The sequence below is a fragment of the Erythrolamprus reginae genome, chromosome 2 (genome assembly GCF_031021105.1).
Source record: "Erythrolamprus reginae isolate rEryReg1 chromosome 2, rEryReg1.hap1, whole genome shotgun sequence".
Classification (NCBI taxonomy): Eukaryota; Metazoa; Chordata; class Lepidosauria; order Squamata; family Dipsadidae; genus Erythrolamprus; species Erythrolamprus reginae.
Window position 1 is genome coordinate 87,469,034 of NC_091951.1, and position 27,070 is coordinate 87,496,103.

Here is a 27,070-nt window from a genome sequence, read left to right on the forward strand (position 1 = left end):
TAACCACAACAATCCACTGGCTACTTTGCCATCAACTGAGTCAGTGCCTGTTATGCATTCTAATAGATTCTGCATTTTCTTTAAATCATCCATGCTGAAATGGCACAGTAGCTATAATTTTGTCTGTTATATAGATTTCCAGCCACTTCCCAGGTTAATGGGGAAATGATAAAATGTTACACTTCCAGACTTATTTAAGTATAAAAAAACAAAAACCCAACCACCAAATATCAAGGAAGAAAGGAATAGCTTGCTCAGGAAAATTAAAAATAAAAATAAATTCTGCTGGGCTTCAAATTAGCAACCTTTTAAATGCTAAGCAAAGCTCAAATTTGTCTGTATAATTACACTTGCATGTGTACCCATATGTGAATGCATGTACAAAAATAAGATATGTCCTAGAAAGCCTGCATAAAAGATGGGAAACAAGCAGTAACCTTTTTTGGGTAGAAAATATGAGAGGACACACATATAGGGAAATAGAATCAAGATCGTGTCAAGTATTAATGCCTTGGTAAGGCCACACTTGGAATCCAGTTTTTGTCACCACGATATAAAAAAAAGATGTTGAGATAGAAAGAGTTCAGAGAAGAGCAACAAAGATTATTAGGGGATGGAGGCTAAAACATATGAAGAACGGTTGTAGGAATTGAGTATGTCTAGTTTAATGAAAAGAAGGACTAGGGGAGACATGATAGCAGTGTTCCAATATCTCAGGGGCCACCACAAAGAAGAAAGAATCAAGCTATTCTCCAAAGCACCGGCAGGTTGGACAAGAAGCAATGGATAGAAACTAATCAAAAAGAGAACCAACCTAGAACTAAGGAGAACTTTTCTGACGGGGTTAGAACAATTAATTAGTGGAACAGCTTGCCTCCAGAAGTTGTGAATGCTCCAACACTGGAAGTTTTTAAGAAGAGATTGGATAACCATTTGTCTGAAGTAGTATAGGGTTTCCTGCCTGAGAAAGGTGTTGGACTAGAAGATTTCCAAAGGCCCTTCCAACTCTGTTCTTCTGTTATTCTGTCCAAAAGAGACCAGCTGGAGACCAAGTGTTTGAATATAAGCTGATATGAACACATATAAACAAGATAGCAAATTAAATATGATTATGTGCCCTAAAATAGTAAATGAGTTACCAGTCTTAAAAATGCCTTCTGAATTTGATTTAATTATCATGCTTTACTGAAAATCACTGATAACATCTTGTAAAATTATATGCTCCAGAATTCGAGTCGGACTAATTTATATATCATGTAAGTATTCATTTACGGATATGAACAAAATGTCCCATTTTATTTTTAAAAAAACTTTATCTGACAAAGGAAAAGACTAACAATAATTAGAATGTAGCATCACTGTAGAATGCAAAAGCATAGCTTGGTTTGGTACTGGTTTGTAGAATAGCATCATTCAGATGTAATGCTAAATCGGTAGGCTATCTATCTATCTATCTATCTATCTATCTATCTATCTATCTATCTATCTATCTATCTATTTATTGGATTGTATGCCACCCTTCTCCGAGGACTCACCGAGGATTTTACCCTTGTTAAGTAAGTACCCTCGTTAAATTAAGTAAAAAAAATATATAAAAAGAACAACAGCCACATAAATTATTGGTGGGAAAGTTGCTTTTTAGAACAGCTTCTATTAAATTGTTTGCTGCACATCTACTTAGAATTCTTTAAATGGAGATTAAATCTCAAAGATATTGCATTAAAAATCAAAAGCTGTCAATGATTAATATCAAACAACACTTTTATAAAATGAAAACTATGAAGGTAAATCATTGTAACTGTAAGATTAAAATATGAATATTTCATAAGAATACATTTATTCCGCTCTTTGTTCATGCTACTTTAATTAAGGCCCTTTAGTCATTTAAGATTAAAGCAGTATTTTTCAAATTTGGCAACTTTAATATGTGTGGACTTCAACTTCCATAATTTCCTAGGAAATTATTATTATTAGGAAATACCTCAAGACATGCTTCTTCCAATACTCTTAGGGAGCCCAGGGAAACAGGGATCCTATGAGACCTGATGTGCAAGATTCAGGTCCATTCTCCTGCAGCCTTATCTATATTTAGGAGTAAACTAGTTAAATTGTTGCTTTGTTTGTTTTACTGCATGTTTGCCCATTAGCTTTTCATTCATCATCATCATCATACAATCAGACGAAATATTTCAATCCTTGATTAGCTGATTATGTATATAGGACAGAGAAATATAGCTGATAGACAACAACTGAGCCATTTGAATCTGTGAAAAGGGTGGTTATATAAAGTTGATGAATTAAATAATTAAATAAATAAACATACAAACAAATTTAAAACTGCTTTCCATTCATTTGCTATGGGCTTCACTATTAAATAAGCAATGAAACTAGAAACCAATAGGAAAAGAGATAAGTTTGAGACGCTTTTTTTAAAAGTACGGTTACCAGAGCAGACTACAAACATCTAGATGGACAGTAAATGGAACCCAAAATTGTAACCCTTTAATGTCATTCACTAAGTTCCTAGATTTTTGCATCCAGCTCTGGTAATTTTAAACTTTATATGGGCCGTTGGCAACTTACCGAGCCGTCAGTGTTTGCGGCGTGGGTGGGGGAAGGAGGCCGCCATTTTGGGGTGGAGCCTGCAGTCCCACGTCAGCACCGGGGGCCGCAGTGATGTCAGCTCAGTGCGCAGGGCCCCGATTGGTCGAGGGGCGGCAGGGAGTCCCCTATATAAGGGGCCTCCTCGTGGTGCCACTCCTCTTTGTTCGTCACTCGCGGAGACAGCGCCCACCCTCCCTCTGTTACAGGTTGCATATGATGGGTCGCCCCATGGGGGGCCGAGTAGGAATTTTTGGCAGTCACAGCAGATTGGCCTAGCTGTGGCTGTTTTTTCGCCTATTCCACTCTGTGCATGGTAGTGTGGCTAGGGGGTGAACTCACCAGCTAGTTTCCCCCCAAGGTCACTGGGGGGGGGGTGAAAGGGGGCGGAAATGGGCGTAAGCAGCAACTGTGTGATCTCCTTTAGGGGCACCTCTAGTGAGGTGAGGGGCGATCTCCTTCTCGTATTACAGGGCTCGACCGGCTTGGATATGGGAGGGGGGTCGCACCTGGGGCTCGCTGGCTGGGGCTTACCAGAGACCAGGGGCAAGCCATCCCACACGCCATGGGGGGTGTGGCACGGCGTAGGGGGCATGCGTAAAGTTACAACTCCCCTACGCCCAGGCAAGGAGCTTTCGCCCAAGAGTTGCTCAAAAGAGGTTGATGACAGTTGAATCCGCCCCCATTTTTTATTTATGCACCCCTGCAGGTCATGTGATTTAATTGATTAATTAATTGATATTGATTTAATAAAATGACCCCATTATACCCAAACCTTATGTGTCCGAGTGTTACTCCGCCTTCGCCGCAATAGAATGTGTGTGTGTATTTTGAGGTTCTGAAAGCAATAGCACTTATATACTGCTTCATACTGCTTTACAGCATTCTCTAAACAATTTAAAATCAGCATATAGCTCCCAACAGTCTGGGTCCTCATTTTACCAACTTCAGAAAGATGAAAGTCTGAATTAATCTTGAGTGGTTCAGGAAACAACTCGTGGCAGTAAGCAGAGTCAGTTTGCAATACTGCATTCTAACCACTCCGCCACCAGGGCTCTTCTGATAGCATATTTCTTTAGCAGGAATTAAAGCTTATTGGTTAAACACACATTTTTCATGATCAGGGTGTTAACTCAAGCCTCAAAAAAATCTTTGAATTGACCACTTAGGCAGCATAGAGAATAATGACTCAGTTGGACTATTAATCAGAAACGGTAGACTAAACTAGGTATTAGGTCGTAGTGGCCTTTCATAAATAATTAAGTAGACAGATACTTTATAGAGATATTTGCTCTATAACTGAAAGAATTATTAATTTTTGAAATTGAAAGAATAAATAAAAGAAAGTGATGGGACCTAGCTAATGCATAAAGTCTGCTTTCACACAAAGCATTTGTTTGCAGAATTAACTCATTCTGAGTTCATACATTTGATGGGAACATAATGCATCCAAATGGACTGATTTGTACAAAATGCTAAGCTATACATAAACAAAAAATATATATTTTCACACATCATGCAAATGCAGCCAGCAGAATTTCTTAACCATGTTATGCAAACAGCCGGAAGATGAAAACAGAAAAATAACATTTATTTTATTTATTAGATTTGTATGCTGCCCCTCTCCTCAGACTCAGGGCGGCTCACAACAACATCTCTTGCTATTTCAGTTTACAACTGTTTCCAATCTAAAGGCGTTTATTGAAATTATGTAAAATTATTCTGGGTTACTTTTACTTTATCCCTATGGGTTGCTTTTCAGCCAAAAATACAGTGATACCTCATCTTACAAACGCCTCATCATACAAACTTTTCAAGATACAAACCCGGGGTTTAAGATTTTTTTGCCTCTTCTTACAAACTATTTTCACCTTACAAACCCACCACTGCCATTGGGATGCCCCACCTCCAGACTCCCGTTGCCAGCGAAGCACCCGTTTTTGTGCTGGTGGGATTCCCCTGCTGGGATTTCCCTGCAGCATCGCAAAAACACAGAAGTCCGGAGGTGGGGTTTCCTATGGAGGGGAACCTCAGGGGAATCCCAGCAGCGAAAAAATGGGCGCTTCGGCTGGCAAAAGGGGTGAATTTTGGGCTTGCACGCATTAATCGCTTTTCCATTGATTCCTATGGGAAACATTGTTTCGTCTTACAAACTTTTCACCTTAAGAACCTCATCCCAGAACCAATTAAGTTTGTAAGACAAGGTATCACTGTATATTCTTATGAAATCATACTATATATCCAATACAGTTCACTGCACTTAATCCAAAGGAAGTCGGTATTGTTCTATACCAGTGTTACTTAAAAGTGTGGTCCTTAGGCTCACTGGTCCCCCAAGACCTCCACAAAATCAAATTTGTTGGTGACCTATCAAAGAGGCCAGAAAAAAATTGAAATGTTCTCATTTATTCATTTGTTAAAAATAACGTTTTCATGAAAATTGTAATATTGATGCTAATATCTAATACTTCAAATGTAGCTCTTTTTTGAAGCTTTTTTTCCCTACCCTAACCTGGTACTAATGATCTTCCCGGCTTCCTATTCCCTCCAAAGCAAGTTTTTTCCAGCCCTAAGTCTTTGCAGGCTTGTTTTCATTACTACTCCCTCTGAAAAAGCAGTGCATTTCAACCCTTAATGCAGTGCTAACCATCTTCCTGGCTAGCTGCATTTTTTTTATTCCTATTCCTCCAAAGCAGTTTTTTCCTGCCCTAAGTCTTTGCAAGCTTGTTTTCATTCCTACTCCCTCTGAAAAAGGCTTTTTCAGCCCTAACCAGGGGATAAAATAACGTGCTGAAGTTTCAAGTTTCAAGTTTTATTGGATTTATATGCCGCCCCTCTCAGAAAACTCGGGGCGGCTAACAACAATCATGAACAATATACAATAAAATCCAATACTAAAAGCAAATTAAAACCCCTTAATATATAAAAAACAAACATACATACAAACATACCATGTATACAGTTATAACGGCCTAGGGGGAGAAGAGGTCTTAATTCCCCCATGCCTGGTGACAGAGGTGGGTTTTAAGTAGCTTACGAAAGGCAGGGAGGGTGGGGGCAATTCTAATCTCTGGGGGAGTTGGTTCCAGAGGGCCGGGGCCGCCACAGAGAAGGCTCTTCCCCTGGGTCCTGCCAAGTGGCATTGTTTAGTTGACGGGACCCGGAGATGACCCACTCTGTGGGACCTAACTGGCCACTGGGATTTGTGCGGCAGAAGGCAGTCCCTGAGGTAAACTGGTCTGGTGCCATGAAGCTGAACAGACTAAGGATGCTAGCCATACTTAGTAGGTAGATTTCCCACCCACCCCTATTTTTCTCCCCCAAAACTAAAATGCATCTTATACTCCGGTGCGTCTTATACTCTGAAAAATATGGTATGAATATTCAGTCAAGGGACATATACATTTTCTTTGCTCTAAGAACTCAGGGCAAGTTACCTAGCTTTCCCCAAGTCATAGTGTTTGGCCTAAAGATACTTGAGGAGCTTTTGCCTGGAGCTTTTTCAGATTACAGTTTCACTGATTTAACACTAGGTTTTTCCAACCCTAGTCCAACAGCTGAACGTCAATAACACAGCAATACTCAAAATTATTGCAACATAAATTTCTAGCTGTAACAGCCTTTCATATGCTCTTTATTCTAAAACAGGGGTGTCAAACTTGCATCCATGGGCCAGATGGATGCCAAGCCCACACCAGTTTAGCGAAAGGGGGAAAGTTGCAATACGTGGCATGACGATGACGTGATGACATGTGTTTGACACCCCTGTTCTAAAAGGGAGAATGTATATAGGCAAAGAGATTGCAAATTGCTGCAACTCATTGTGATACTCCACATGGTTTCAAAAGTCATTGATTACAGAATGCCTTTTACTTGCTTTTCATCTGTAGGGGATAGTTTATATTGATTTTGTTAAAGCAACAAGCCGAAGCCTAGCAGATATCATTTTGATTAAAGCTAGCCCTTGTGCAGAACATTGTATTGCACCTTAAATCTGTAAATTACATCAATCCCACTGGTGATTAACTGTATACAGTGGTCCCTCGATTTTTGCGGGTTCGAACTTCGCGAAATGGCTATACAACAGTTTTTCAAAAATATTAATTAAAAAATACTTTGCTGTTTTTTTCCCTATACCATGGTTTTTCCCACCCGATGACGTCATAGGTCATCGCCAAACTTTCGTCCGCCTTTAATAAATATTTTTTAAATAAACTTTAATAAAGAAACATGGTGAGTAATAATCTAAATGGTTGCTAAGGGAATGAGAAATTGCAGTTTAGGGGTTTAAAGTGTTAAGGGAAGGCTTGTGATACTGTTCATAGCCAAAAATAGTGTATTTACTTCCGCATCTCTACTTCACGGAAATTCGACTTTCGTGGGCGGTCTCGGAACTCATCCCCTGTGAAAATTGAGGGAACACTGTAGTCCTAATCCAAATTCATTCCTAGTTTATATTATAGCATGCCTGAATGATCAACTAAAGAAAGCTAGGAATGAAAAACCTAGAAAAAGCCATGCTTAACTTTTCCTTGGAGGACAAGCCAGAATTTTTAGATCCATCATCATCATTATCATCATCATTATCATCAAATCAAAAGAGATATTTCAATTCTTGATTATCTGATTTCTCTGACAGGACAGAGAAATATAGCTGGTTGGGATCAGCTGAGCCATATGAATTAGCATATCCCTCATTTATATTTAAGGATCCTTCACATCTTGGATTACCATGATGTACAAAAATGGAATGTTTGGAATGTTTAAAGAAAAAGAAACATTATTGAAAATACCTTTTTAAAAAATTGATTCACCAAGTTTCTTGTTAATACTTTTCATCATGGAATGGCCCTCTTTTTAATTTGTTGAAAGAGCTAAGACAGATCACTAAGGTTTTATATTAAATAGAAAGGTGCTTATCTTGTGGAAAATCCATGAGCAGTCCTCAGCACTTATAAGTAAAGGAAAGAGAATCCAGACTATATTATGCAACATAAATTGTAGCACATATGGTGTTTTTTTTTTACCTTGCCAGTTGACTTTGTACCTTTCCAAATGCAAAAATAACAGATAGTCCAGGCAGCCAGAAGACATAGTGCCAGTTCCCAGCGAAGATTCCCAATGTGTTCAATACCGTCTGATATGGCCAAGACTCTTCGTCTAAACATGATATAAATAAACATCAGTGCTGAAGCTTTAATGCAGAAGCTACCACTTGCCAGAAATCTCCCAATCTGTTAAGAGTGATTGAAATTTAGTATTATTATTGTTGTTGTTATTGTTGTTATAATATGTGCCTGTTTGGTCTAGTGGTTAAGACACTGGGGTAGAAACCAGGAGACTGTGACTGTGTCCTGTCCCACTTTACACATGAAAGCTGACTTTCCTTTTATGACTTTAGGCCAGTCAGCCCACTATGTCAGACTTGGTGAACAAGCTGGTTAGTCAATTCTTATAACAACCAATGAATAATATTAGATCTGGAGGGGGAAAAAAACATTTGTAGAAAAAATGCCAGGAAAATAGTTGCTATTATTATTTATTAATTTAGTCCCATCTGTGCAGGAATTTAAGAAAACAACGGAAATAATTTCAGTATCATTGTTATTACTCATGTTGTTCAAATCAACCTGAAAAGAGAAGTTTCCTTGTTAGCTTATTTTCCTCCATGATGATTAGAGTTTGAAGATGTAATGCTGAAAAGCAGTTTAAACATATAATTACTTAAACAATTGTATTAAATAAATAGAGATCTAGTTTGGTGTAGTGGCTAAGGCCCTGGGCTAGAAATCATGAGTTCGTCTTTAGGCATAAATTAATTGGATATATTTGAGCCAGTCCCTCTTTCTCATCAGCCCTAGGAAGCAGATAAGGGCAAACCATTTCCATAAAACTTTGCCAAGAAAACTGCAAAGACCAATCCAAGCAGTTGCCAAGAGCAAACAATGACTCAAAGGCATAGACACATTAAACAAATAGCTTTAATTGGGAAAACATTTCATAACCTATTTTAATGAACAAATTAAACTTTATGAGGCAGAGTTCTGAGAATGGCATTCTTCAGATAAGCTAGGACTACAATACATTTGGAAGGCATAAATTGAAGAGAGAGCTGATAGAAAATTTAAGAGCCTTTTAAGACACCATTGGTTGAAAATGTGTATATGAAATTATTATAGATTATCCTTTTGGAAATGCAATTTCTTAGAAGTATGTTTATTTGGGATAATGCAAATGCAGCATTGCATTTCCCATGGACTTTGAGTGAATTTCCCTGGGGAAGAGATTCCTTTACAAGGCTTTCTAGGATGTAGGGCTGATGCACACTCCTGAATAGCAAGAGATTTAATCACTGCCAGCATTGCATAAAAAGGAATGTACCAGAGTATCTACTGTATTGTTTTATAGTTTGGGGAAGCAAAAGAATGAATTCATTTATTTGGAAAAGATCTGTAGTGTCAGTTAATCATTTCATAGCTGTCTGCATGATGGCTTGGCCTTACAAAGAATCAAAAAACATCCTAAAGATTATTCTTTCTAAACCATGTAATAAGATAGAAATACATTTTAAAAATTATGTGTTTCACCTTCAATGGACATGGAGAAAAAAACCTAGTTTCCCTATCTTTCTTGCCACAGTGTTATGACAGAATGTAAACATTTTTAGACTTGTTTGTCTAAACAAAAAGAAAACAAGCAGGATGCCTGTTTGTCTCAGAAAGACCCTCACTTTGGTATAAAACAATATTATAATGATCCAATTTGAAAGAAGTCATATACTGTAGCTTCCGTGGCAGCTGCCTTACCAAAGAACACAAAGGTTTATTTCTCTAACTGCACCATTGACCTTGGTAAAAAAGATAATAGATTTGGAAGCTTTGGGGTAAATAAAGGGAAAAAGTAGGGAAATCCTCTCAACATTTTTTGGAAATTACATTCAGGAGTATAGGAATCATGTTGAACTTCATTAATAATTATTTTTATAATTATAGTTTCATTCCACAGTATTGCTTAAAACTTTTGATGCCTTCTTTTTAAAATTTTAATATTCAATGTAAATGTGGGGGGGGGGCGGTGGAATGTGGAGTATTGAGAAATAAATCCAAGGAAACCTGGAGCTCCACTGAACAAAGACAGAGTGAATCTTACCAAACACAGATAGGATATATCTCAATCTCTGGCCATCTAGCCAATTAGGTCAAAGTCCTGACATAATGCCTGGAGGTTATGTGTGTCTGGAAGGGACTGAACAGACTCAGAATCAATAGCAATAGTACTTAGAATTACATACTTCTTGACAGTTCTTTACAGTCCTGTCTAAGTAGTTTACAGAATCAGCATATTGCTCCCAACAATCTGGGTCCCCATTTTACCAACCTTGGAAGGATGGAAGGCTGAGTCAACCTTGAACCGGTGAGTCAGCCATTCACAGACTTAGCCTGTATTCTAACCACTACACCACCACGAGCCAATCCTGAGTGATTATATTTGTCTCTACTACCATCATCTTATTTCTGCTGATATAAGACTTCTGACTCCCACTGGAGTTGCATTTCCCAATTTAAGACGTCTGCACAATCTGGAGGTCCAATTCAAGTCTCCACTCCTGTTCAAAGGGAAACCGGCTAACGAGACTTTGGCACAGGTACACTTAGTGTGCCAAGTATACCCTTTCATGGATCTGGAGAACTTTAAGACAATTATTTATTTCCCAGACACCTTGAGATTACTGGAATTCACTCTACTTAAGGCTGATTTTGAAAATCATCCAAAGCTACAACTGTTTCAGAATGGGGTGGCGCAGGAGCTGAAGGGGGTGCTGTGTTAGCCATGCCTCACCCCACTGCTCTACAAGCTACACTGTTGATTGCCAGTTGGTTTCCAGGCACAATTTAAGATGGCGGCCATTACTGTTTTAATGACATAGTGCCTGGCTATCTGAGTAATGGGTTATCTACAGTTATCTCTGCTAAAAGTAGCAATTCTTTCTCATCAATTAAAGAATGATGTAGAGTGGGACTCGGGAAGTGTGCCTACTCTGTTGCAGTGAATGATTCTATAAGGACAACAGCCAGATTTATATGTCTATCTCGCTTATGTTGTTCAGGCTTATTAAAGGTTTGACTATTCTCCCAGGTTATGGGGACAGGGTTATTAATACTGAGTATTTAGTATTAACTGTTTCGTGTTTCATGTTTAGTATTTAGTATGGATTTATAGATTTATGTATTTTTTTGTTTTTTGTTTGTTTGTTTATTAATTTGCTTATTTATTTATCTATTGCCCATCTCACCACAAGGCAACTCTAATTGTAGCCCCATTTGCCTGCTTTGCTTTGGTTCTGAATATTTTATGTTGTGATCGGATATATTTTTTATTAATGTTCCATGTTATATGACACCTAAAATCATAAAAACTCAGGATTCATATTCAATTTAGAAAGTATCCAAAGAAGATAACACAGCTGACTCCTAAGATGCAAAAGAGGAAGGTTGTTCTTTTTCATTTTCTCTAACAGAAATCTAATACTCACAAACAGAGAAAAAGTGATAGAAGGAGTTGAAAGTGCAGGAACACTTGGTGAGAGTGACTATGTCATACTCAAATTCTTCATAATGCAAACACAAACAATTGAATACAGCAACCCCAAAATATCAGATTTTAGAAAAGCTGATTTCAATAAACTCAGAAAAAACCTGGGAAAGATCTCTTGGATGAAAGTTCTAAAGGACCTAAAGAAGCTTGGGAGATTTTGAAAAAGACTATCATAAAGCTCAGAACAGCACAATTCCGATGAGAAAAACATGAAATCCAAAAGGAAACCAGCGTGACTACGCAAAGACCTCACTGACAAATTGAATGAAAAAAAAGACAAATACAAAAAAATGGAAGGAGCAGGGTACTACAAGGTTCTGTCGTAGGCCCAGAACTCTTTAATATGTTCATTAATGACCTAGATGAGGGAAATGAAAGGAAACTAATCAAATTTGCAGATGACACCAAGCTGGTAGGAATAGCCAATACTCCAGAAGACAGGCACAGGATACAGATGGATCTTGGCAGTGGGCCCAAGCAAATAAAATGACATTGAATACAGAGAAAAGTAACGTCCTACATCTAGTTAAGAAAAGCATACATATAAACTGGGTGAACCCACACTCAATAGCAGTGACTGTGAGAGGGATCTTGGAGTCTTGGTGGACAACCAACTAAATATAAACCAGCAACGTGCAGCCAAAAAGACCAATATAATCCTAAATTGCATTAACACAGGGATACATTCTAGGATTAGGGAGGTGCTAATACCACTCTATAAAGCCCTAGTTAGAACACAACTAGAGTACTGCATCCAATTTTGGTCACCACGCTACAAAAAAGACATTGAAACTGTAGAGAAAGTGCAGAAGAGAGCTAGCAGGATGATAAGGGGACTGGAAAATAAAACATATGAAGAGAGGTTGCAGGAATAGAGCATGGCTAACCTAGCGAAGAGAAGGTCCAGGAGAGACATGACAGCAGTCTTCCAATACTTGAGGGGCTACCACAGAGAGGAGGGGGTCAGGCTGTTTTCCAAAGAACCAGAAGGCCAGACAAGGAATAATGGATGGAAGCTGACCAAAGAGAGATTCAACCTGGAAATAAGGAGGAACTTTCTGACAGGGAGAGTGATCAACCAGTGGAACAGCTACACTCCAACACTTGAGACTTTCAAGGGGAGATTGGAACATCATTTGTCCAAAATGGTATAGGGACTCCTTCTCGAGTGGGGAGTTGGACTAGGTGACCTACAAGGTCCCTTCCAACCCAAATAAACAGATAGATAGATAGATAGATAGATAGATAGATAGATAGATAGATAGATAGATACATAGATACATACATAGATACATAGATACATACATAGATAGATACATAGATACATAGATAGATACATAGATAGATAGATAGATAGATAGATAGATAGATAGATAGATAGATAGATAGATAGATACATAGATAGATACATAGATAGATAAATTCTTTCCTTCCCCCCCCCCTAAATATATAACCTTCTCTTCTTTAAAGGTGCATTCCTGTAAGATGGCCTCCCTTTTAACTTGCCATGTGAGGATGTATCACACATTTTACTCTATTTGCTTGATGAGAAGGCCATTTTTCCCTGTCTTATTCCAAACTCCTAACCTTCTTGCCTTAGGAAGAAATCCTGTAACATCTAGCTTGTCAGTTTATAGCTAAATTTTATGTTCCATAAAAAAGAACCTTTGTGGAAATTTCCTGCTTCTTCAACTTTATTTGTTCGTCTTTCGATCAGCAAACCAATATATTAAAGACCGCATAGACAGTTAACTGATAAAGATATCTTTTCAGCCTCCAGGCTCTTAATTCTGACTTTGATTAAGTCCAACTGATTAACTGGACTTCTGAGGGAGATATAGAAAATTAAAGATATTGCCACAAATTTTATCTGACAAGCCAAAGAAGGAATCTGACAAGCCAAAGAAGGAAAGACTCTTTATGAGATGTACAAAAGAAACCAGCTGAAATTTTAAAAATTGAATGGGAAGAATGAATAATAACGGAGTTAGCCGTTCCAGGGGAACGAGGGATCGTTGCTTAATAACGATCCCTTGTTCTGGCTCCGTGAGCCCAATCTTGGGTACTGGTGATGAGTGTAACTCTGGCCCTGGGCTCAGGTTGCTGCTGCTCAATGCCAGGTCGGTGGTAAATAAGCTCTCCTCATCCAGGATCTGATCCTGGATGAGGAGGCCGACCTGGCATGTATTACTGAAACCTGGCTGGGCCCAGAGGGAGGTGTTCCTCTCTCTGAAATTTGCCCAGCCGGGTTTCAGATATGGCATCAACCTTGACCCAAGGGAAGGGGGGGAGGAGTGGCTATTATAGCCAGGGAGAGCTTTTGCCTACGTAGACTCATTGCTCCGGAAATTGCGGGTTGCAAGTCTCTCTTGATGAAGTTGGACTTAGGGGTTCAGGTGGGCTTATTTCTCACGTACCTGCCTCCCAACTGCATGTCAAAAGCCCTGCCTGTGCTACTCGAGGAGGTAGCCGGGTTGGCGGTGGAGTTCCACGGACTTATTGTCCTGGGGGACTTCAACCTGCCGTCACTCGGCGAAACCTCTGGGTTGGCACAGGAGTTCATGGCCACCACGACAGCCATGGACCTGACTCAAGTAGTACAGGGTCCGACTCACGAGGGAGGGCACGCACCTGACATGGTATTCCTTTCTGAGAAATTGAGTAATGGTCTGAGACTAAGGGGCTTAGAAGCATTGCCTTTGTCATGGTCAGACCATTTTCTACTACGGCTTGACTTCCTGGCTCCAATCCTTCCCCGCAGGGAGGCGGAACCAATTAAGATGTTCCGCCCCAGACACCTGATGGACCCAGAGGGCTTTCAGACGGCGCTTGGGGTTATTCCAGAGGCACTCGTCCACAGTTTGGCGGAGTCTCTTGCGAAGGCCTGGAACAAGGCTGCAGCGGAGGCTCTTGACCGGATTGCGCCTTTGCGACCTCTCCGTGGCGCTAGACCCCGTAGAGCTCCATGGTTCAATGAGGAGCTCCGGGAGTTGAAACGCCAGAAGAGACGTCTAGAGAAGCGATGGAGGAAGAGTAGGTCTGAATCTGATCAAACACTTGTAAGAGCTTTTATTAAGACTTACAAAGTGGCGCTCAAGGCGGCAAGATGCGCGTACCATGCCGCCTTGATTGCATCAGCGGAATCCCGCCCGGCCGCTCTGTTTAGGGTGACCCGCTCCCTTCTTAATCAGGGGGGAGTTGGGGAGCCCTTGCAGAGCAGTGACGAGGATTTTAATACGTTTGTCGCTGATAAAATCACTCAGATCCGGGCCGACCTCGACTCCAATTGGGAAACAGAGTCGACTGACAACGAGTCAGTCGAGGTGACTGGGGCACGTACATGTCCACCTGTCTGGGAAGAGTTTGATCTGGTGACACCTGATGAAGTGGACAAGGCCATTGGATCTGTGAGTTCCGCCACCTGTTTACTGGATCCGTGTCCCTCCTGGTTGGTCTCGGCCAGCAGGGAGGTGACACGGAGATGGTTCCAGGAGATTATCAACGCTTCCTTGGGGAGGGGAGTTTTTCCAACACTCTATAAAGAGGTGCTCGTGCGCCCCCTCCTCAAGAAGCCTTCCCTGGACCCAGCCGTACTTAATAACTATCGCCCAGTCTCCAACCTTCCCTTTATGGGGAAGGTTGTTGAGAAGGTGGTGGTGCTCCAGCTCCAACGGTCCTTGGAAGAAGCCGATTATCTAGGTCCCCAGCAGTCGGGTTTCAGGCCCGGTTACAGCACGGAAACTGCTTTGGTCGCGTTGATGGATGATCTCTGGCGGGCCCGGGACAGAGGTTTATCCTCTGTCCTGGTGCTCCTTGACCTCTCAGCGGCTTTCGATACCATCGACCATGGTAACCTTCTGCACCGGCTGGAGGGGTTGGGGGTGGGAGGCACTGTTCTTCAGTGGTTCTCCTCCTACCTCTCCGGTCGGTCGCAGTCGGTGTTAGTGGGGGGTCAGAGGTCGACTCCGAGGTCTCTCCCTTGTGGGGTGCCTCAGGGGTCAGTCCTCTCCCCCCTGCTATTTAATATCTACATGAAACCGCTGGGTGAGATCATCCAAGGGCATGGGGTGAGGTATCATCAGTACGCCGATGATACCCAGCTTTACATCTCCACCCCATGTCCAGTCAACGAAGCAGTGGAAGTGATGTGCCGGTGTCTGGAGGCTGTTGGGACCTGGATGGGTGTCAACAGACTCAAACTCAACCCGGATAAGACGGAGTGGCTGTGGGTTTTGCCTCCCAAGGACAATTCCATCTGTCCGTCCATTACCCTGGGGGGGGGAATTATTGACCCCCTCGGAGAGGGTCCGCAACTTGGGCGTCCTGCTCGATCCACAGCTCACATTAGAGAACCATCTTTCAGCTGTGGCGAGGGGGGCGTTTGCCCAGGTTCGCCTGGTGCACCAGTTGCGGCCCTATCTGGACCGGGACTCATTGCTCACAGTCACTCATGCCCTCATCACCTCGAGGTTCGACTACTGTAATGCTCTCTACATGGGGCTACCTTTGAAAAGTGTTCAGAAACTTCAGATCGTGCAGAATGCAGCTGCGAGAGCAGTCATGGGCTTACCTAGGTATGCCCATGTTTCGCCATCACTCTGCAGTCTGCATTGGCTGCCGATCAATTTCCGGTCACAATTCAAAGTGTTGGTTATGACCTTTAAAGCCCTTCATGGCACTGGACCAGAATATCTCCGAGACCGCCTTCTGCCGCACGAATCCCAGCGACCGATTAGGTCCCACAGAGTGGGCCTTCTCTGGGTCCCGTCAACTAAACAATGTCAGTTGGCGGGCCCCAGGGGAAGAGCCTTCTCTGTGGCGGCCCCAACTCTCTGGAACCAACTCCCCCCACAGTTTAGAACTGCCCCTACTCTCCCTGCCTTCCGTAAACTCCTTAAAACCCACCTTTGCCATCAGGCATGGGGGAACTGAAACACCTCCCCCGGGCATGTACAATTTATGCATGGTATGTTTGTGTGTGTGCTTGTTAGTAAATGGGGTTCTTTTTAAATTTTTTAAATATTTTAAATTTATTTGGATTTGTTACGATTTGTTATATTTTGCTGTGAGCCGTCCCGAGTCCGTGGAGAGGGGCGGCATACAAATCTAAATAATAAATAATAAATAAATAAATCAAAAGACTGACATGGAAAAAAAATTCTTTTTGGAGCTACAAAAGAGGTTTATGAAAGTTTATGAAATAGAGATGAAGTGGTGCAGTAGTTAGAATGCAGTATTGCAGGCTAATTCTGCTGACTACTGGCTACCAGCAGTTTGGCAGTTCGATTCTCACTGGCTCATGGTTGATTCAGCCTTCCGTCCTTCAGAGGTTGGTAAAATAAGAAGCCAGATTGTTGGGGACAGGATGCTGACTCTGTAAACTGCTTATAGAGAGCTGTAAAGCACTGTGAAGCAGTATACAGTGGTACCTCTACTTAAGAAATTAATCTGTTCCGTGACCAGGTTCTTAAGTAAAAAAGTTTTTAAGAGGAAGCAATTTTTCCCATATGAATTAATGTAAAAGCAAATAATGCCTGCAAACCCATTAGGAAAGAAATAAAAGCTCAGAATTTGGGTGGGAGGAGGAGGAGGAAAAAAGAGGAGGAGGACAGTCGCTGCCGAAGGAAGAAGGTGAGGTGAGGGGAATCAAAAATATCTAAAACTTTAAGGCTTAAAAAAAAAGAGGCAGTGAGGAGGAGCACATGCCTCCTATATACCCGGTGCAAGGCTGCCTCCCATACACTGTGCCAAAGAGAGAAACACAGGCAGGCAAGAGGGGGGAACCTCCCGCTCCTTTAACTGAAAGGCGGCTGCTGCTGCTACCTGCTGCCTCTTCCTTCCCATGCTGAAGGGCTCCCCTCTCCTCTCTCTCACTCGCTTTGTAGCTGGTGCCTTTCCTTCACTGTGGTGACACCTTGGTTTGGGTGAAGCCAAGTTGATCCACGTGGGGCGAAGCGCCCCCTTTTGCCTTTCCGTGCCCAGACACTCTGGGAGGCAACCTCGCGCCAGGTGTATGGGAGGTAGCATGAAGGAGTCACCACAGCAAAGTGGTTTATTCCCTCTTCAAGTGCCCAGAGAAAGGAAAATGCTCCATTCACTCTGGGCTGCCCAGAGCGAAGGGAGCATTTCTTTTCTCTGGGTCCTGGCAGAGGTTTATTCCTTCTCCAAGCGCCGAGAGAAAGAAAAATGCTTCGTTCACCCTGGACTGGCAAAGCCTCCTTAAGCGCCACCAAAAGACTCCTCTGGCAGCCCAGAAAAGCCCGAGATGGCCGGGATTAAAGGTGGAATGGCAGGAAACTGGCCAGGCTTTCATGCTGCTCTCAAATTTCCTCGAAAATTTTTCAGAGCTCGGGTTCTTAAGAAGAGGCAAAAAAAAATCTTGAATACCTGGTTCTTATCTAGAAAAGTTCTTAAGTAGAGGCATACTTAGGTAGAGGTACCACTATATAAGTTTATGTGATATTGCTGTTATCCATTTGCATACATTTCACACTCAGCTGAGATTCATTTTACTAAACAATCAGGCTCTGCATTCTCTTCTCTGCAGTTCAACTATTACCCACCAACATTTTGGGAAGGGGAAAAGATTGTCATATTTTCCCAGCCTCATTCACTTCCACTGTTGAAAACAGTTAAGGGTCAAAGAATGGGATAGAGCCTAGAAGAAGAGACTGATAAGCTAAAGATCCAGAATTAGCTGAAACTGATTTACAGACACAAATGTCCAAATAATATTTTCCTTAGAGCCTACCAAGTTCAATGTCTTACCTTTTAACAGATTCTTTTAATTAGGAAAAACTTATTATAACAACTATAATTATCATATAGTCAGAAGGAAATAAGCTTTTTGGATGAGAAGCAAAATGTCTTCTTCAAGGAGAAAAAACCTAATCCAGTTGCTTTTTGGAAAAGCACATTTGATATTGCTTCTCAGTCATTTATTTTTTAGTTCCTCACCTATAAATAAAAACCTTGCCAAAATACTTGCACAACTTCAGATATACACTGAGAATTACTACGGGAGAGCCGCTTTAACCTATTTCATTGAAACATAGAAAACTGACGGCAGAAAAAGACCTCATGGTCCATCTAGTCTGCCCTTATACTATTTTCTGTATTTTATCTTAGGATGGATATATCCCAGGCATGTTTAAATTCAGTTACTGTGGATAACTGATAACCATATCAAACAGTCAGAGGTGGGTTTCTGGGTGCTGGATTCTGCTACTGCAGATTCGCTCAGTGATACAGTACAAAAAATAAGCTTCTGTGCATGTACAGAAGCAAAAACGAACATGACAGCACTATAGGTTCCACCGAGAGAACCGGCTTGGGAGTGAGGCAGGCCTGGGTTGCTGCCCGTTCCAACGATCCAGACTGCCAAGTCACTAACAGTTCTGTAGAAGCAGTCCAAACCAGTAGGAATCCACTTCTGCAAACATTCCAAGTTCCTCTTTGCCTTCCGGAATGCAACATCCTGGGAATCCAGTCTACTTTCCACCACAAGAGGTGACTAAAATTAAATTAAAGCCTATACCAAACACTTATGGGAATGGTACCTTAATAAATAAATCTTAATAAATATACTATTAATTGATAGTGGTTGGCCATACTTCAGCCATATGTTTAGGCTAGGTTTGGCATTTTTATCCAGCTAGTGAGTAATTTCCAAGGACCTGAGATAGACAGATTCTGTTATTTGATAGTGTTAAAAGTATCATTATTGGATGTAAGCTGTTCCAAAGAAAGCTACCTTTTACAACTGATAGATGGTGATTTTGTCAATGCCAATGGTGCTCAAGATATTTGGAATTGTAGCTAAGATGCTTATTACTATTAGTTTGCTTGCTTGCTTGCTTGCTTGCTTGCTTGCTTGCTTGCTTGCTTGCTTGCTTGCTTGCTTGCTTGCTTGCTTGCTTGCTTGCTTGCTTGCTTGCTTGCTTGTTTATTACTATAAAAGGACTATACAAATTACTAATAATATTAAAAAACCCATACACAGTCACATGCATTTTTCCAATTCAATCACACATAGTATTGGCCAGAGACAATCTCATCATTCATGCCCCCCATGCCCGCCGGCAGAGGTAGGTCTTCAGAGCTTTACGAAAGACCAGGAGGGAGGGGCGGTATATATATCTGGAGGGAGTTCATTCCAGAGGACCAGGGCCGCCACAGAGAAGGCTCTTCCCCTAGGCCCTGCCAGATGACATTGTCTGGCTGACAGGACCTGGAGAAGGCCGATTCTATGGGACCTAACCAGCCAATCTGTTCTATTATAAGTATAATTTCAAGAGCAGGGTAAACCTTCATATCAAAATATCTTCTATATTCAAAGCATTATCTTATTTCATGCCACCATGATGGAACTGATTGACAAATTCATACGAACTGACAACATGATGGAACCCCTATGACTGAAAATTCCAAATATAGACACCAATACCAGTTAAATAGTAATAGAATTGGTTTTCCACTCCAATCATGAAACTGTAAGAAATTCCAACCATGAAAATTCACTTTTCAAACATGAAAAGTAAGAAATTATTTTATTTTTGTAAATTTAGTAAATCTCTGCACTGTCCAGAACAATAGAAGGAGTTTCATATCTTCTTAACTCTTCTCTCCATTTTCATTTTGTAAAGAGTAATAAATGTTAATTATAACAATTTAGATTTCTAAAGTTTATAATGTTTAACTTTTTAGCATGCTATAAAGTATAATATTTTAATATTGTTATATGTATATGTATAATGTACGGTTATAAAGCAGAAATAATACAAAAGTGCTAATAGAAAAATATTTCAGAAATTCCAAGGGAAAAAATGATTCTAGCATATGCTCCAAATTAAAAAAGCTTGCAGTAAATATTTTATAATTTTTTTCTCAAATATTTGGAAATACACTAAATAGTTAAACATATTTTTGTAAATGATTATTTTTAGATCATTGTTGGAAGATATGACAGAAACATCTATTTAAAATTGATGTCAATATAAATCAAAATCCTGATTTTATAAAAGTAATAAAAAGAAGATAACTGTTCAAGCCCTGTTCAATATTTTCAAATGAAATTAGGCAAAGCCACAGGGGGAAAAACCTGGACACATCCAAATGAACAAATATTTTCACACGACCTTCTGTGAACTGAACACAATCCAACCAGTCTGGCACGTTACCCTGTTTTTCAAATTGAACACAAGGAAAGGTCTAATCCAAAGAGGAAGAGATGAGTATACAAGAACTAAGTGTGACAAGATCAAGTCTAAACTTGTTAATGACATTTTATAGGAATATAGTAATAGTCAGTCTCCTGTGGTTATTTGCACCCTGAATGGAGCAGGAAAAACACTTCTTGACTTTTTTTCTTAAACTTTTCCTTCTACAAAATATAGGTTTATACCTTTGACCAAAAAGGAAAACAAAATACAGTATATTCTCAACAGGCGTTACTTGAGAAAGTAAAGAATAAGTTCCCTCCTCCAGTGAATCGAAGTCCTTGTTTAAGATAAGGTCTAAGTTGCTACATAACAAAAGGAATTCTTGAGGCAGAAATAACTTCATCACCATGATACCTTTGTTTATCCAAATTCTTTCCTAAGAAATAGTAGACTGTATTTCTGTATGGTAGAAGTCTTAAAGGTGTACCATTAAAAAGATATACAGTGTTCCCTTGATTTTCGCGGGGGATGCGTTCTGAGACCGCCCGCGAAAGTCGAATTTCCATGAAGTAGAGATGCAGAAGTAAATACACTATTTTTGGCTATAAACAGTATCCCAACCCTTCCCTTAACACTTTAAACCCCTAAATTACAATTTCCCATTCCCTTAGCAAACATTTGGATTATTACTCACCATGTTTATTTATTAAAGTTTATTTTAAAAAAATGTTTTTAAAAGGCAGACAAAAGTTTGGCAATGACATATGATGTCATTGAGCGGGAAAAACCGTGGCATAGGGGGGGAAACCGTGAAGTATTTTTTAATTAATATTTTTGAAAAACCGTGGTATAGGCTTTTTGCGAAGTTCAAACCTGCGAAAATCAAGGGAACACTGTATACCAATGGATATCCTCAACCGCATACTCTCAATTGATAGAAGACCCCCTTTCTTGCTATAAAACATTTGAAGCATATCTAAACTATGACAACACATAATTTTCATCCCTGATAGTCAGATAAATATGACTTAAAGGCATTTCACTGTAGCTAGTGAAGATTATTCTTCAGTCATCTTACTTGCTGTAAGTAATCAATGGGATTAACTAATGGAACTCCATATCCAGTTACGTGGCTTCTAGAACATCCCAGGCTATCAGACTTCCCACAGACATTCTGAAATTGTTGAGTCCCCCTTCCCCCCCAATATTTATCATAGCTGATGATTTCGATTGCTCATTAAATAACACTGTTGCATTCACCAAAGCATGAAATAGGCTGATGATGTTACCTAACGCCGCTTCCCAGCTGTCTTCTGAAGCCGAATGCTAAAGCCGAACTTCCGCGTTCAGCTTCGGGAGACAGCTGGGAAGCGGCGCGGCTGTTTTAAAAGGTCGCAGCCGGCCTGGGGGGCTTCCCAGCACCCCCCCGAACCCTGAACCTGGGTTCGGGGGGGTGCTGGCAAGCCCCCCAGGCCGGCTGCGACCTTTTAAAACAGCTGCGCCGCTTCCCAGCTGTCTCCTGAAGCCGAACGCTAAAGCCGAACTTCCGCATTCGGCTTCGGCAGACAGCTGGGAAGTGGCACGGCTGTTTTAAAAGGTGACAGCCGGGCTGGGGGGCTTCCCAGCAACCTCCCGAACCGAACCCGGGGTTCAGAAAATTTTTGCCTCTTCTTATGAACTTTGTTCGAGTTACGAACCGGCGTTCGGGAGGCTTCTGGGAAGCCCCGCCGCCCGGCTGTCACCTTTTAAAACAGCCGCGCGGCTTCCCAGCAGTCTCCGAACGCCGGTTCGTAACTCAAAAAAAGTTCGTAAGAAGAGGCAAAATTTTTCTGAACCCCGGGTTCGTATCACGAGTTGTTCGTAAGACGAGGGGTTCGTATCTTGAGGTACCACTGTATTTAGATTGGTTCCAAAGTTATGCTTTTTTAGCTAAGGATGTCCAATATCATCACTTTTTCTGTCCATTTAAATTTCTTTTTCCATTTTCTCCAATTTACTGAATCACAGTTCAAATGAAAAGAAGTTTTCAAGTCAGTAATGTAAATGTTAATCCACACATCACAAATTCATAAAAAGAAAATTATGTTCATCGAAGAAAAGCTAAGTGAACTATTTTTATACTATTCAATTGAACTTCTAATTATTTTCATTCTTCAAGCCATGAATTCTTCAAAGAATATGTTCTTCTTAAGTATGAATATATTTCTGAAAATAGCATAGCATTCTTTAACAAGGGCAATATTAAAGAATTATAGGTAGCTAATAACTCCCTTCCTGACATTCTTCTAAGGAGAAGCTCATCTTAGTATAGAGGCCTGTATTCTAAATTTTTTTATACATATGTGTAATACTTTCCAAACAAAAGGAATAATAATATCAATTATAGCATTTTGATGAGAGAAATAGAGGCATCCCAGATAAGCTGTTTAATACATCCTAAAATTGAAGGTAATTTTTCTCATTAATCATTTTTTAAAGTAGTTGTAGCTCATATACATACTATAGATACTTGGTCATTAACAAAGTTTAGGGATCCACCAAATGTGGTCAGAGTAAATAAATTGTAGAGACAGCAAAGAAATTAACTTACAATAATTATTGTTTTTTACTAGAATCATTACCCAAATATTATGATAGGACTGAATAATTACAGTTCTTATTCCTGGAGGTGGGATCTCCAGAACACATGGCTAATAAAAACATTTTGATTGAATTGTAACTATTCAGGGAAAACACTTTTAACACATCTCAGAAGTAATAATTGCATTAATCCATTGGTAGTAAGCACAGCTGTGCTAGAAATGCTGCTACCAAAATATTTAGCCAGGGAGGGAGGGAGGGAGGAATGGATGATTCTAAAAAGAATGCCTACCAACTGAAGCATTCCCTTGCATGACAGTCTCTCAAATTTCTCATTCATTTCTACTCTTCTACTTTCAAATGAATGTGACATCTGAATAGCTATGAAACTTCCAAATACATTCTGCATTGAGATCATAGTTCCCTCTAAGCTGAGCAGTGAGCAATCACTCACTTAAAAATCATCATCAACTCAGAGTTTTCCAAACCTGCCCAGAAGCCGAGAGGGAAAGAGTGAGAGGGAAGGAGAGAGAGAGGAAGAGAGGAAGAGAGAGAAACAGATAGAAAAAAGAGAGGAAGGAAAAGAGAAAGAAAAAGAATGGGAGTAAGGAAGAGAGAAAGAAAATCAAAATCTAGTTTGAAACTAGCTCAACTATTTAAGCGGCATTTTGATATTTTGATATTGAGCTCACTGTTATAGACACACAGTACAGTATTTTATTTTGAAATTCTCTGAGGCAAAACAGGGTGGGTTTTTTGTTTGTTTGTTTGTTTGTTTGTTTATTTATTTATTATTTCTGTGCCGCCCAGTCCCGAAGGGACTGCCGCTCAGACACTATACTTTTCCGCCCTCCCCCCCAAAAAAATTAGAGGGAACACTGATTGAGATGCAAGAATTAGGTGACCTTCAGATAACACTTGACCACAGTATCACAGATTATTATATCAAGCCCACTGAAAACTAGCTGTAGTATTTAAGTCCCATTTAAACCAATGAAACAAGTAAGTAGTAACTAATGTAAATCTTGCTCACAATGAGACTGGCAGAACAATCTAAACATGTCAGTCAAGAAGGACTACGATAAACATATTGGATATACTATCAGCTCTACAATCTTTTAATTAAGCCACCAACACACTAATCATTATTACTGCTACAGGAATAAATGAGATTTAGAGAATTTTCTTATCTCAACCCTACAGAGCTTGTGCCATCAGGACAATGGTGTCTTATTCTGTTTTCACCTTTACATTTTCTGACCACAAACCTCTGTGACTTGATTCATTCAGTAGATTGAAAAGAGTAATACAAGTCAACATAGAAGACAGCAGATATATTACATAACCTGAAAATTCACTATCTCCCCTGCAATGGTGGGCTCTCCCTCTCATGACCATGGGAATGTTGCAACTGTCATAAGTGTGGGAAACGGTCATACGTCACTTTGCAGTAAATATTTTATAATTTTTTTTCTCCAATATTTGGAAATACACTAAATAGTTAAAAATATTTTTGTAAATGATTATTTTTAGATCATTGTGTCTAGATCATTGTAATTTGAATGGTCACTAAATGAACTATTATAAATCCCGGATTATTGGTACAAAAATAAAAAAAGCTTCTTTGCTTGCAAAAAGAACTGCCCTAAAAAGCAGTGATTAGATTAGAAATGGGGGAACACACTGAAGATCATTGAGTCACAACCATCATGGAAACCTAAACTATTCTGTCTGAATATCTTCCTTTTCCTCGGCAATACCTGCAACATGGAGTTACAAATCAGGCAGATTGCCAGAGCACAAAATACAAGGACTATCAGCAGCCAAGTTACTTTTGCTCATAAAGTAAAACCCTTTAGCAGAGAGGTCATTTACGCTCTCCAGAAAGTGGGTAGACATATTTGGGCTACAAAATGCCGAGTAAAAAGACAAATTCACAAATTAACATCTTGAGTGAGGGCTAATCCCATTCTGCCTTTGTTCAGACTTTGCTGCAAGAAATTTTTGCCTATGAATATACCGGTAGCTATCTATCTCTTTATCTCTTAAGTGCTGACATCTGCTGTGGGCTATTAAGGAAGGTGGGGACTGCTTTCTCCCTCTAAAAGAACATGTTTATCCATTTGTCATTCAGGGAAAAATTTCTTCCTTTTTAATATTTCTCAAAATATTTCATTCTTCTAGGAGAGGGGTGGGTGCTAACTTTCTAAAATTGGTGCCATGTTACTATGCCATATTATCATGAGAGAAAACTAAAACAAATTGGAAGACGGATCCACTTATTATCAGTAGCCATCATGTACCTTGCCCACTCTGAAGCAATGCAAGAGACTCCTTCCCCAAAGGTGCTTTTGCAAGAGGCAACTAGACTTTATGAAAACCAAGATATCTAAATAAAGTTCAAGTCCAGTGCCATGTTACTGAGCCTTATTATTATGAGAAAAAAACTAAAACGAATTAGAGGATTGACACCTCTCCCTCCTTTTTAAAAAAAAAAAAACTGTCAGTGAGCAATTATGTGCCTTGGCCAATCCAAAGCAATGCAAACGTACTGAAGGTGCAAAGCAACTGGAGTTTCTGGAATCCAAGAAAGTTCAGTTGCTTCTTGAAAAAAGCCCCTTTACAATGACCTGGATGACTGAAGAATCCCCACAGTCAAGAGATTCCTGTGCTCGGTGAACTGACACAGCACAGTTTTCCACCCAGAAGAAGCAATGATTAGATCCATTTGCACCCACCTAAAGATACCAGCCGGTCTTACTCACCTCACAAGTTATCCTTAGGTAACCATCCAAATTTAAGGAAAGATCACATGTCCCCAGAAAGGCATTAAAAAAATCAGACAGAATGCCAAGCTTGCATCCCGCGTCTCAGCCTTTTCTTCTATGGCTATACCAACCCTTCTGTAAATAGCTGTTCCAGCCATGTTGGAAGTACACTCCAAAAAGCTTAAAACAACCCTTTAACAATCTTTAAGAAAATCAAACCGTAGGAATAAAAGTACCACAAAAAAACTCCGAAGGAGTGGGGAGTCCAGAGAAGCTCAATCTAACAGACAGAAAGTCTGGGCATAAGGCTTACAATGTAAAAAGCTTAACTCAAAGTTAGTTTCTGAGAAGACGTAAAGCAGGCAGGACAATTAAAATCAGGATTAGGCTATAAATACAGGCATATCAGAATGTTTCCTTCCTGCCTCCCTTGCAGGATTAGCAAAGTGGGAAAAGATTTCTTCCAACAACTGGTTCTCTGACGTACTCAGAAAATTAACATCCGGTTCGGAAGAACCGATGTGAACTTGTAGCAGCCCACCTCTGCTCCCCTGGCATATTCCTGTTCCTCCTGTACACCATCTTGCCTGAGTGAAGGGACAGACATACTCTTAAGTGAGAGGGAAAGATACAATATACTCTATGGTGCTTAGAAAGATGTCCCTGGTGCCAAAGGATTTCAACCTAAAACAGATTTTAATCTTTTAACAATAAAATGCAAATGTGATGTGTATCTTCAACCATTGGTATACTTACATATCTCAGAATAACTAACAATGTTTTTGATTAGAAATATTACCAGAAGAAAAGCCGTAATGATATAAAGAAATCCATATGCAAACTTTCAGCTTTCTCAGTCAAAAGAAACAATTGACTATCCCTATCACTGGTAAAGAGCTAATTGCTGTCTCATTAAAAATAACTATCTCCAAAACTATGAAAGATATATATATATATGAATTCAATTGTTTTATTTCTTATCATGAAAGTTCTTTTTTTTCTGTTCAGTGTGTTACTACATGAAAACAATTGCAACATTTTTTAAACATTACTATAAGAACAGTCACATCCTTTTGGGTCCCATTGCCTGGTCCCTTGGCAAAAGTTTTTTTCCGCAGACCAAAGAGGGTATGGTTTTACATCCTGCCTTAGCAGTGAGCTACTATCCGGAATGCTAAATTGGGCTCGCCAGTGCGGCTCATAAGTTTTTGCGGGACCAGTATGATTTTGCTTCTGCACCTGTGGAGGTAGCAAAATCGCAGGTGCCCCCGTGTTTCAGTGAGGTTTTTTTTGCTTCCACGCATGCCAAAACATGAGTGCACCTGTGGCTCCATGCGCGATTTTGCTACCTCCACAGGTGCAGAA

At 40.2% G+C, this 27,070-nt stretch overlaps 1 protein-coding gene across 1 annotated transcript in view; it reads right to left on the reverse strand.

Moving 5' to 3' along the window:
• SLC6A11 (solute carrier family 6 member 11) overlaps positions 1–27,070 on the reverse strand; it is a 164,172-nt gene that overhangs the window by 116,469 nt on the left and 20,633 nt on the right. The window contains exon 6 of the mRNA XM_070738603.1: positions 7,629–7,761. Within this exon, the coding sequence (XP_070594704.1) occupies positions 7,629–7,761 (133 nt within the window). The remainder of the gene's footprint in view (positions 1–7,628; positions 7,762–27,070) is intronic.